The sequence below is a fragment of the Anarhichas minor genome, unplaced genomic scaffold (assembly GCF_050575085.1).
Source record: "Anarhichas minor isolate MPS153535 unplaced genomic scaffold, ASM5057508v1 ptg000027l, whole genome shotgun sequence".
Lineage (NCBI taxonomy): Eukaryota > Metazoa > Chordata > Actinopteri > Perciformes > Anarhichadidae > Anarhichas > Anarhichas minor.
Genome location: NW_027466473.1, coordinates 17,181,678 through 17,194,784, shown reverse-complemented (window position 1 = coordinate 17,194,784; position 13,107 = coordinate 17,181,678). Strand labels below are relative to the sequence as shown.

At 41.9% G+C, this 13,107-nt stretch overlaps 1 protein-coding gene across 6 annotated transcripts in view; it reads left to right on the top strand.

The window, feature by feature from the left end:
• gabrg2 (gamma-aminobutyric acid type A receptor subunit gamma2) overlaps positions 1 to 12,855 on the top strand; it is a 41,622-nt gene extending 28,767 nt beyond the window's left edge. The window contains exons 6-10 of one of the 6 annotated variants that reach the window (XM_076102529.1): positions 2,359 to 2,388; positions 5,409 to 5,561; positions 7,817 to 8,022; positions 9,503 to 9,526; positions 12,577 to 12,855. In XM_076102529.1, the coding sequence (XP_075958644.1) occupies positions 2,359 to 2,388; positions 5,409 to 5,561; positions 7,817 to 8,022; positions 9,503 to 9,526; positions 12,577 to 12,855 (692 nt within the window). Of the gene's footprint in view, positions 1 to 2,358; positions 2,389 to 5,408; positions 5,562 to 7,816; positions 8,023 to 9,502; positions 9,527 to 12,573 lie in introns of all 6 variants that reach the window. The other 5 variants (XM_076102527.1, XM_076102526.1, XM_076102531.1 and 2 more) reach the window with 5 other exon arrangements.
• The last annotated feature ends 252 nt before the right edge of the window (positions 12,856 to 13,107 follow it).

Below are 13,107 nucleotides of genomic sequence, written 5' to 3'. Positions count from 1 at the left end.
GTGGGAGGTACTTGTAGATTGTTCTGGTCAGTATCCTGCAGCAGGTGTGTCGAGTAGAACAATGGAAGCTAAAATGTCAAATGATTCGAGTTGAATCACTCTTGTGTTATATCACTTAAAAAGATATTCATACGGTGCAAGATATTACTGAGAACAATGGCAAATATTGTCCATCCATTTCCTCCTGAGTGCTTGTCTGAACTTGTACAGTCATCCGTCCGTCCATCTTTGCTTTCAGGTTGTCCATTTATATTTTCACACGAATCCTAGCTGAACGGATCCCCACACCAATATGACCTCCGGAAAGCTTTTCGTCTTGTGTGCTCATCTCTGGTTTTCTTTCACTGCGTCACACACTGCGTCTCATTCTTCTCTCCTCGCTTTATATTTAGTTTGAATTGCAGCTCATCTGTCCTTTTTTTTTTTAAAGAAGTCTAGCCATCAGTGTCGTGACTGAATAAGAATAAGTCTTGTCACCTGGCCGAAATAGTTCAAACAGGAGGTCAGACTAAAAATAATTAATAAAAAGGTGAAATATTAAATATGGGGAGAAAGAAGAGTGAGAGTTTAATTTTTAGAAGTTGGAGCTTATGTAACGAGTGTGAATTGCATCTCAGTGTGTGACTGTGAATAAGAAATGATGAAGCCATTTTTAGACGAGGTAAGCTGAAACACGGATAACACACTGAGAGAGAAGTTGAATGTGTTGGCCTGTGTTTTCATCATATGGCGTAATAAACTCACTAACGCAGTTGTCTCATCTTATCTGGAGAGAAGTAAAACGGTTTAGGCGATAAGAAGTAAACAAGATGTTTGTTTGTGACCTGAAATAAGCTGTAGCTCCAGAAAGGGTGGCATCTTTTAAGATGGTAGCGGAGGGAATAACTGCCCCATGGTCTGTGTGGTAAATGCTTTTGTGGTGAATAGATTGATTACACATTTGTGTGGTAATACGCACCACTAAATCACAATCACATCTGGGCCACAAGGTGGCAACAGCCCAACCCTCCCCCTGCATAGATATACTAACTTTTAAACATGCTTTCCTAACTTTTCCACTTCAAATAATGGTAAGGAAAACCAATTTGGCAGATTCTCACTACGAGTCATCAATCCTATAAACAGCGTTGCTCTAAATAATGTGAGAGCTATTAGTGTGTTGTAGAGAGGGATATTCATCGGTCTCTGTCACATTCAACACAATGTTAACAACAAGGCAATCAAACTCTGCAGACTCCTGTCTGGTGTTTAATCATGCTGCTCTGTTCCCGCAGTCACTCACCACGACAATGCTGTGCTTTTTTCTTCTTTTTTTTTTGCCGTGACATCATCTTGCCACCCGCTGTAGGGCAGGAATAGCTGCAGTAGCCTGCGGAGGCAAAATGCAAAAGCATAGTAACTAGTTAATCACTGGTATATAGCTTCTAGTCATGTCACAGGAAGTGGTGAGTTAACATTCCCTGTAAGTATTGTTGACCCTGGCAAACAGCCGTGGCATAACCCTGGTCATTAGCAAAGCTCCCGTCTTTCTCACACACGCACATGCACACGTGTCACCCCTGATTTGGTTGACCCTTGACAGGAGAGGAGCTCGGTATGACAGCCTGTCAGCGGCCCTGCCATGTGTCTGGCTCGTCTCCCTTCATTGGATGGCCAGCATGTGCCTCAGGTCTCCCCTGCTCATCCATATCCACACCAATTTACAGCCTGGCTGCCAGCAGAACCATATTCTCATGTGACAGTTTTTTTTTGTTTTTTTTCTTCCCTGGTCAGCAATCTTTGAATTACCATGTTTCATTCCCATGAATTCCCCTGTGGCTGTTCTGCAATAATGCACAGCCACATTTGGATCAACATTCCCTCTCACAGGTTCAATACTCTCCCGTCAAATAGAGAATGTTGTAACGATATCTGTATTCTAATAATAATAATAAAACATCCACTTTTTGTGTGTATTTCCACCTCAGTAGAAGGCGCATACTGTAACAATAATCTTCTCGTTTCCTCTGCTTTGCTCTGCTCCGTTGTGTGTGTGTGTGTGTGTGTGTGTGTGTGTGCGTCTAAATTCTGTTGAGTGCGTTGTCTCTGCGGCTTTTAACAACAAAGTAACACAATTCTGATGAATGATCATCCCCGCCAAGTTTTTATTGCTTTTTTTGTAGATTACATCAGCTTGTAGTAAATCGCTTTTGCCGAGGAAATGTGTGATCCTAATGAAAATACTTCAAACCATATCTTAATGCAAACAATAGATTTGAGCTGTTGTCTGCATAGTTGATTTTTCACACAGCTGTCATCAGCATTTTTCATTCATGAAATATAAAAGGCTTGACTTAGCGATGTAATTACAGCGAAAAGATGATAGGATTGTTGAAATTTTAACTTTTGGTAATAGAGAGGCAAAGAAAAGAGGCCAAACGAGAGGCCTCGACAGAGATCTGATCTCTGAGTGTGCTTTTTGTTACTGAGGGAAATCAGCACATGCAGTTGATTATGAAAGACTTAGGACTGCAGCTGCCTGTAGATCACAGGAGATGTGGGTGTCGTTGGATACATGCGAAAGGCTGTGAGATCATAGCACCATGTATGACATCTTCTTTATATTCATTGTTGAGAAGGTCAATTTGACCTCAGCGGTAACACCCTTGAAAAAAGAGAGCTTTTATATAGACCCTGTGAAGATGGCGTGTGAACACTCCTGTGAACACGCCCTCATCTGCTGGCGTTGACAGATGGGGTGTTCTAGCTAAGGTTAGTTTGAGGGCTCGCGTTAGGATGAATGCAGGCACGAAGGCTTGGATGCTTTGATATCACAGCTGCAGTCGTATGTGACATAAACGGACCTTTCATCCCACACACAGGCGTTGAGTGCGTGCAAGTGTGAGCCACCATCTAACTTGCCATACAGCACTTTAAAGTGCAACTTGAACAAAATGTACACATTTGAAATAAATTCAAGTGTTTGGCCTCTCTTAGTGGTGTATTGTTTTCGTTGCTTGATATCAGGCAATGGTTTTACGCTATATTCGAATTATGAGCGCCGCTGCTAAAAGTTCACACGATCAAAATACTCTCTCGTAACACCTAGTGCGGGTCTTACCCTGTCGTCCATGGTCGCCCATCACCCAAAAGCAGTCAACCTTAGGGAAAAGGGGAAACACTGTCTTGGCAATGCACATTAACACATTTTGTAGACTTGTTTTACAAACACAAACATATGCTATGGGAATAATTAAAAAAAATCGAAGAATCAGACAAGAATTAAACAAGTTAAGATTGACTCAAGCAGGCATTCAAATATAAATAAACAACATCTAACATGTCCGCAGTCCACTAATTGTTTTGGGATTGTTTATCTTGAGCACTAAACTATTTGATCCCCATTCGGTAATGTTGTGAAATCAGAGCCAAACACTTAAACCAGGGACGGAACTGGAAAGCCTTTCGTATTGAGTGGAATCAGGAAGTCATTAACAAACTGATGCATTACAGAGTCATAATGGCAGGCAGGCTGATACAGATATATCAGCCTGCCAGAATGGAGGGCATCGGTCGATAACAACTCCTCAAAGTGTCTTCCTGGCAAGTGCTGTGCCCCGTAATGAAACTAGCGAAGAGATGCATAAGCCAGGAGGGTCTTTCGCCAGCCGACCTCACCCCTGTGGTGGCAATCCCATTATCATTAAGTGTCCGAAGAAATATGAAGGAGGCTTCATGTTGCTGACCGAGCTGGAATAAGTGTATTAACCGGCAGTTTCTCAGCTGTCAGGGGTCTCGGTTTTAGGCCCCTGCTAATGTAATGTTAATAAAAAATAAAAAAAATAGTGGGCTGTGGGACCCCCGAGAGCAGCCTTCATGTATCTCCCGTACTCCTACAAACCGAGGCGGCGCACTGTAATATACCGTGCACCTGCCTGCATCAGCAGAAAACACACATGGTGATATGAACAGTTATGGTTGTGCTGCTGAGGTTATTGCACTTGGTTTATTTAATGGTGCTATCAATGGCTGGGTGAACAGAGGTGCATTGTGGGATGAATCTCACAGACTTGGTCCCTGTCCAGACACTAAGTGGATTTACACACACACACACACACACACACACACAGAGTGCATATCTTCGCAGAAATAACACACACACATCTCGTTCCCTCATTGTTTCTCATTAACACACAAATACCCAGATGTTGGCTGTTTTTCAATAAACTGCAGTATGTGTTGTGCGCATGAGGGAAATTATTAGCCAGCTGTTCAATCCCCAGCTGCAGAGAATATTCAATTTGCTGTGGGTACCTAAAAACACACACACACAAACACACACTGTAGATACATGGCTGAGAGAGAGAGTAGTTTTGTGCCCTGCATGTTACAAGCCATAGCGAGAGGCCAGGGGAGGTTTCCGACACCGCTAACAGTCTGATGTTAATCAATTAGCAGACAACTGACTGAGCTGGAGGCCAGCAGTGAACTGCCATTAAACCCAGGGAAACTGACAGACAGGTACACGGTTAGACCGCTCAAGAGGACAGTAACTGTTGGCAAGCATTGCTGCATAGTCCGGCTGGCAGGAATGCTGCTGGAGTATTTGTGTGATGAATTTGTTCTTGTACATGCCTGTCTTCCTGTTTGGTCCTGGTTTAATTCACTCTTTTTGCTGAGGTGATAGAAGCCCATTGTGTGTGCGTGTGTGGTGCAAGAGGGTGCACGCACGTGTGCGTCCGTGCTTAGCATGCATTTTGAACAGGCAGGCCAGATGATCCATATTGTCAGGGTCAGGCCTATCTGGGCTCAGCTAACCTCAACCTCTTAACACCTAACATCTGCTGGGGTCAGACAGCCAGCCAGCCCAGGGATGGCTCATCATCAGCTGGACGCTAGTGTTCATGGTCCAGCTAACTACTGGCAAGAGATGAGGGTTTGTTTGAGTGTGTGTGTGTGTGTGTGTGTGTGTGTGCGTGTGTGTGTGTGTGTGTGTGTTTGTGTGTGTGTGTGTGTCTCCAAGCAAGTCTGGCTCTAGCTCTCTGAAACTCTCCGTTTCATGTTAGATCTCCACTTGCCTTGGGCAAACATGCTGTGAAGATTTTGGTTACACAACATTACATATTGATCAGCCCATGACTTATCAGTTTGTTTAATCCATGCTTGGTGTTTCTGTTTTAACAACCTAAGATAATACCTACTAATACTTGAACCATACTTTTTTAACTGCAGGGCGCGGTTCGATTATTTTGTCCTTGTCTTCTAGGATGGATGTGAAAATCAATACTCAAGACTAATCACTTTGCATTTTTTATACTAAAGTAATAAAGTACATTCTATCCCATATAGACACTTTACATCCCGTATGTTTTGTCACACATTCCACATGCCCTTACTCTATCTTTCCTTTCTTATTTTTCTCTCTCCAGGAGACTATGTGGTGCTGACCGTCTTCTTTGACCTGAGCAGGAGAATGGGCTACTTTACCATTCAGACCTACATCCCATGCACCCTGATTGTTGTCCTCTCCTGGGTCTCATTCTGGATCAACAAGGATGCTGTACCTGCAAGGACATCATTAGGTAAACGGAAAAAAGAAAGTCATTTCTGCCGCAAGGTTTTTACCAATTGCTGTACATGCTGAAATCAGTTATAAAAAAGAAAAAAGGTCAGTTAGCAAAAATGTAGCTTTTATTTTCTTTTAGACCCCACATCCCTCTCCTCTGTAACTGCTCATGAAGCCTTGACAATTCCTTTGCTGTAGTTCATTTTTATAATCATTCCACTTGGCCCAAACACACATATGCTTCAGTTATACCAGTGTGCTTCATTAGTGGGCCTTAATTACTCTCTGCTGTGAAACACATCAAAAACCCTGTGGTGGTCACACACCACCTCAAACTGAAAAGCAATCTGCCTAAGCTTCCTCTTTCCTGCCTTTCTCTCCTTTCCTTTTTTCTTTCCCTCACCATCCTTCCTCCTCCTCTTTTCCCCTCTGAGACAGGGCAGCTGCTTACGAATCTAGTTCGTCTTGATTAGAAAAGCCTATCCTGGCACATGTGTTTTCATACATGCCTTAATGAGGCATTAATTATGCAATGCAGCAGGGAAAGTGCAGAGATGCATCCTCAGCAAAATAAGAATGCAGGTGGCCTCCTAACCGAAAGCAATAAGGAGACACGCAATGAAAAAAGAGGGCGAGAGCGAGGATTTCAAGGAAATGTATCAGCTTTTGAACTTGCCCTCGGCATCCATTGGACATCTTCAGAAGTTCACTCATGATGGTGTTGCGTACATATTCCTTTGTCAGCTTTCCTTTTGGCCCCTTAAGGCTCTAACTCCTGACCTCAAGTCAATGTGATGGGATGATTAGCGAGCATAATTTAATGTGAAACAATCCCTGCAGGAAGAAACCCTCTTTCTACCTCACCAGCATCGTTACTTTGCCCATCATTAATCTGTCTAAAAATAGGTTATTTGGTTTTCCCCCCTGCTTATGCAGCTCCAGCCATGATTTGCAGTCTAAATAATAACACTTCTAATTCCCAGCTAAAATTGTACCAAGAGTCAAATATTTTAATTTCCGTTGAAAGATGATGCAGAAGGTACAGGAAGCCAGGTGGTTAGGAGGCGGATTAATGCAGATGACATAATTCCTAATCCTTCAATGACATCCAGAAATATGTCAATTCACTTGCAATACCACGATGTTATTCTAGACTTACAATGATGTATTTCTGTCGGCAATAACTTTAAACACAAATCATCTCCTATGTACAAGGCGGTACTCTTGGTAGTGTGAGGGTTGTGACGTTGCTATTGATAATAATGTTATATCAGTGTACTTATAAACGCATTTCTTTATCATGTGTCATCGCCTCCATCTACATTACATCATCGTTAGAGACAGAGGGAGTGCGAAAAGGGGGAGAGGGTTACCAGATGGCGGATAAAAGAATGCTCTACGTCAGTGTGACGGTCAATGGCGGCTAAACCGTAAACTATGTGGATCAAGGGGACAGTAAAACAGCTGCTCACTCCGTCCTTATAGGCGTCTAACTGCAAGAGCTTGCTATTAAACAGCAAACACTAATCCTCTTTAATTCATATATATATATATATATATATATATATTACTGTTAAGTCACAGTTTGTTATTGTTCAGCGAAATAATCCTCCAGCATTACATCAGAAAATAAAATACCAGAAAATAAATATCTCACCTGACATCATATGAATATGATATTATGCATCTCCGTGAAAATTTGAATGACACTGTAATTCTCCAGTGACTTTTCTTTTCTCCCCTTGGCATGTGCGTTTCTAAATTGGAAATGTACATCATACGCAGCACTTGGCTATAAGTTTTGAGTATTTTAATGCACTGAAAAAAACTGCTTCTCATCTGTGAACATTATTAAAAACCTCCACTCCTTTGATCTCCACTTGGACCTTTGCTCGTTTCAGCTTCCCTCCAACTGCGAAACTATTTTGGGGAGAACATCCTTTTGGTGACAAATGCAATACTATCTTATCAACTCTTCTTTATACACCTGAAGAAATGTCTGAATAAAACTGTGAGCAGCATGCGGATCATGTTCAACTTCATGACAGATTGACGAGCACATTAAGTACGGCGAGATGATTGTATTCATGGTATAACTAGAATTGTGGAGCATTTTTAGATGAAATAAGAATTCAGAGTGTAAAAATGATGCATTCCTTTGAGCTCTATGTGGCAGTGCAAAAGAGTACAGAAACTGAACTTACACATTTCTATTTTGTTGTGATTTAGAGCAGATCTAATTTGCTGTCTTCCCTCCAATCACATTACCAGGAATCACCACTGTGCTGACCATGACCACGCTGAGTACTATTGCCAGGAAATCCCTTCCAAAGGTTTCCTATGTGACTGCCATGGACCTGTTTGTGTCAGTCTGCTTCATCTTCGTCTTCGCCGCACTTATAGAGTACGGCACGCTGCACTACTTTGTCAGCAACAGGAAGCCGAGCGCCAAAAAGGACAAGAAGAGGAGAAACCCGGTGAGCGTCTCTCTGAAACTAATTACAGTGATGTTTTGTTTTTTGTTTTTTTATGAGGACACTTTCTTGAGGTTTCAGTTTCTGACCAGGAACGTTTGCTCAATTTCTCAATGTAGCTACAAACATTCTTTTATTTATTTACTTATATACTATATCTTTATGTAATATCATTAGAGCGTTTACATTATCCTTTTATTTAGGTGAAATGTCAATTTCTCTCACTGTCCCTGCCCCACAGTATTACACTTCAGGGAGTAAGTCTTGGGGAAAAAAGCTAAACACTGCATTTCTAAGGGAGCATCTTCCAAGGGGCCGCCACACAAACTAATCAATGAGCGAGGCGTGCCGCTAAAACCTTTTTCTAATCCGCCACGTATCTGTTACAGTTGTAATTTAGACCCATGTCACATGACAGGAGAATTGCAGTCATGTGATGTGAGCCTTAAATCTCTCAAGAGATCATGGCAGCTTGGTTTGAAGGGACATGATTTCTCGTCATGTATCTATGAGCACTTATGGAGCCGAGGACATTTCCTCTCAACAGCGAGATGAGCACTTAATCAGCTAGAATAGAAATGAAGATTTTGCATGAAACAAGTGATTAGTAGACAAATTAACAACTTGAATTTTTCTTGTTGTTTAACTGAAATCCATCTTTGTAGTCATGTCATTTTTTTTAGGTGGGTGGGATTAGACTTGAAAGATATTATACCTCTCCACTAAGTTTACTGTGCTTGGGTGAACAGGAGTGTTGAAGTGGAACTTTGGGAAAGTGAGGCGCTCTAGTTTCAGCCTCTGTAACTAAGGTTTCTAAGTGTCTCGTGGACGAATGAATGACTAATGAAGTGGAAGGTGTCACGCCAGTTTGCCATCTCAGAGGGGCTTTTCTAGGTTCTCTGCATGACTTGCCAAGATATAGGAAGGAGAAAGTATGCAAGAAAACGAGGTCTTTGACTGAAATTCATTTGGTATTCATGAATTGTTAAAAAGCATGGAAAGAATAGGAAATCGAGGAAATATAAATAAAGAACTTCAAAAGTGTATCTTACTTGTAAGCTGTGTTGGCTCCTTGTGATCTTCTTCATAAGATGCAGAGGGATTTTCAACATCAGATGTCCTCCTATCATTTTATTTTGTTTCTTCTAGATTACCGTCATACATTATCACAAGGTGTATTATTACATATAGACTTAATCTCTCCAGTGTGGCATCTGTGACATCTTTCCTAAGGTGATGCTGGCATAAGAATCATGTGAAATACATGTATCCCACCATGCATCTCCCCCTCTGTATGTTCATAACATGTATGTCTCTCTACAGTATAATTCTCCTCTTTCCATTTTGAGCTAGCCAGTAGAGTGATTGTAAATTTCACACATTATCTTGTGTTTTTTTTGTTCTCTGTTTACATGTATTCTTTGTTTTTGTTTGTTACTCTCTTTCAATTCCACATATTCTTTGTTTCCTGTCTGGACAAAAGCTCCTCCGGCTCTTTTCCTCAAAGGTATATTGCCTGTGTCTGACTGCATGCGTCTGCTACATTTTGGCTCTTTGAGCCCCCAGCACCTCACTGCTTTTCTGTCTGTTCTACAGCAGATATGCCTCTCTTTACACCCTCTGTATCTACCTGCATTCCTACTGTACTCATCAGTTAACAAATAGGTATCAGAGATAACATTAAAAAGGGGCGCTCTGCAGTGCACAGTGCGGAGGCAGCCAGCCAGACGTACTTATGGAGTTTTTCAAATTAAAATAAGCATCCCACACGTCCCCTGTCCAGAGGAATATAATAGTCCAGGCCCTGCGTGGACTCATTCTGGCTCCCTCTGTCCTGTTTCACTCCTTGTTGTTGTTGTTGTAACCACAGTGATCTAGCAGTAGCTGCAATAGTTTCCTGTTCCTTCCCTTCTCCTGCCAGTAAATCTACCTGTGTGTTTGTTGGGCTTCTCAACCTGACTCTTCCTACAGAGTCAGCAGAGCCTTAGCAGACTGAAACAGACAACCCCTGCACGGTTAGGTCTAATTAGAGATGGAGGTCCGTTCAGAAGATTAACACATGCCAATCTTTAAACACACACAAAAAAGCATCCAGGGTGGGTGGGAGCTAGCAAAGATCTGAATTTAATCTTACACACAATTCAAGACAAGAAAATCTTCTTTTACACATAGTGGTCCACATCAATATGTTATTGGGAGCAATCACTCAGATTGATTAGATTTTCAGCCTACACATGGGTCTAAATGTACTGCGGAAGAATCCACCTTTATTTGTACACAACCATCAAGTATTCAATTTAAGTCAGATAACGAGGGATCCTCCAGCAATGATCCTGAATGATTCTGCCTGTTGTCTTCTCTCAGAGGTTGTCTAATTTCAGCCAGTTAAAGTTGCCAATGCCACTGTGTTGTTTCTTTGTTGTTTTTAATTTATTTTTTGCTAACACCGACACAGCACAGCCCAGCTTGACCAGGTCATGTGGCAGGATGCTGTTAATGCTCCTTCTGCTTGAGCTTCCACTGCGCTTCCTCCAGTGCAACCAATCCCCTTTGAGAACTGAGTCATAACCTGTTCTGCTAATCGCCTCATGACCTCAACATGCATTAATACGGACAAAAATGGCGAAACTAACTCGTATGTTGTTTTGTTTGTGGTTATGTATCGTTTTCAAAGGGACCACAGGTTTGTGCACTAGTGCTGGGCAAGACGAGAAGTTGTAGGGAATGAATAGTTCAATCAAGTTTAAGTATGTTTAAGCTTGTTTGAGAATGCATGCTGACAGATAATTATATTTTGAAACTAAAACTGCAATGACCAATTTTTTTTTTTTTTGTAGCAAGCTGTAGATGCATTGAAATGGGGCCAAAAACATTCATGGAGACAGAGTATTTACGGTTTTGTGATCTATGTTGCAATTTTAAAAAGAACAAATCAACATAGAGCATAAATATGTGATGTAAAACATAGTTGGAGTGCCAGTACAATCATTGATAGAATATTATTCCTATGTTAAAAAAACAATACATAAAGAACGAAATGACAGCTACTGGTATTTCTTTGAGGGAAAGTGGTGATGTGAAATTCTTAGAAGTTGAACTTTTGCTCAACGCACTGTCATTTTTAAATGATGAGCTTGACACTCTAGTTTATCAGCAAGGTCAAGGAACCTCTGCCAGAGGGGGTGGGGAGGGGGAGGGGGGCATTTATCCTGCCAAACAGCCAGAATTCCAATTTGTGCGAAGGTGGCATGGTATTTCAAGATAAAAGCTGATGAAAGCAGTCTGTTTGAATACTAATTGTCTCCCTTTAGAATGACAGGGCCACAGACTTACTGATGTCCTATTTTAGGAACAAATAAAAGGCATATGCCCTCCAGTGGTGAGCACAATTTGAAAAGGAGGTTTGTTTCAACCCATTTAGTGACAGAAAGAGTGGGCTGGAGAAATATTGAGCTGTGTACCGCACATCTGCCACCACATGCTCCTCCCTAAGCTAAGCTTAATGATGTATCATAAGCCAGTTACTACCTATCTTATAAATGCATTTCAGAAAAAAATGCTTACAACATCCATACAGGTCCAAATTATGACATTTTGTTGAGTCACAGGGCATTCGAAAGATTTTAAAGAAGTGCTTAGAACATGTGACTCACAGTCATCTGTTTGCTGCAGCGTTTTCACTGCATTTTTAAAGGTTCTCTATACGATATTTAGAACATTAATATAGCATCAAACAACTATTCGTATGTAAAGATATAGTAATATCTACCCAAGCAGAGAGTGAGGTCTTGCTCTTCTTTGTGTGTTGTATTCCGGGCTACTCTGAGCTCTGTTTACATAGCTGCACGTGCCTTTTAGTGCATGTTAGTGCATGTGAGCGTGCCCCGCTGGTTAACTCGCGGCCGCCGCTTTACATTCTACTCGTACGGCAGTTCTAGACGATAACGCCGTCCCGTCGTCCTGGACGCGTTACGCCCACCTCCCGTTCCCCCTCAGGTTAACGCCGTTATCTCTGTCATCACTGTTGATGTTGTTTGCACTTTTAGTGCTCTTAGCACCATTAGCTGCGAGCTGCTGGCTCAGCCGTCGAGGAACTAGATATGCTCTGAATTTCGTATTGACCTTGTAAATGTTGTGCAATAATGCATAGTAAAAAAAAGAATTAGGCATTATCCAGCCCCAGCTTTAAAAAGTATAGCTGCTAAGTAAAGCAATATGGACTACTGTACTAAAAATATTATGGCTGCTTCAGCCGCCAGCCCAAAAGTGTAATTTGCATCATAGATTCCACAGGGACGACTGACCCGTTGCTCCTATAAGCCTCACTAATTACAACTACAGGTGGTAGTTATGGCTGAATTAGTATTTTCTGACATTGAAAGGGTCCATTGGCAAATTGAGGGTGCAAATTACATTTTGCTGACTAATGACAGAAATTGAAGCGGGAGACAGGAAATGGCAGCTCAAATTAGGTCCCCTGTTATGTCAGGGAGTTCTCAATTATGGCACTCTGGGGCTCCGACAGCTAACTGTGTCATTTTGTCCTGTTAAAAGCAGACACCCACGGTAGACATCCGTCCACGCTCGGCCACAGCCATTCAGATGAACAACGCTACGCACATGCAGGAGCGAGACGAAGAGTATGGTTATGAGTGTCTGGACGGGAAGGACTGCACCAGCTTCTTCTGCTGTTTCGAGGACTGCCGCTCCGGAGCCTGGCGGCACGGCAGGTTGCACATCCGTGTCGCCAAAATAGACTCATATGCACGCATCTTCTTCCCCACTGCATTTGGTCTCTTCAACCTGGTCTACTGGGTCTCCTATCTCTATCTCTAGGCCTGGGTGGGTTTCCAGCCTCATCATATAGCTCATTTCATTCTACATATGCTCTGTGCCAGCAAGTGACATTGCGAAGGAGGGGACCCACTGAAATACCCACTGATTTGATTTAAAGCATTTCCTTTAATTTCTTAGTTTTAATCTCTTGAAATGTTAGCTTTATTATTTGAGAACGTTAACAGACATTGCAAATGTTGTAGCATTACATTTAACTGGTATGAGGAGGTTTGTAAATGTGTTGTGAAATCA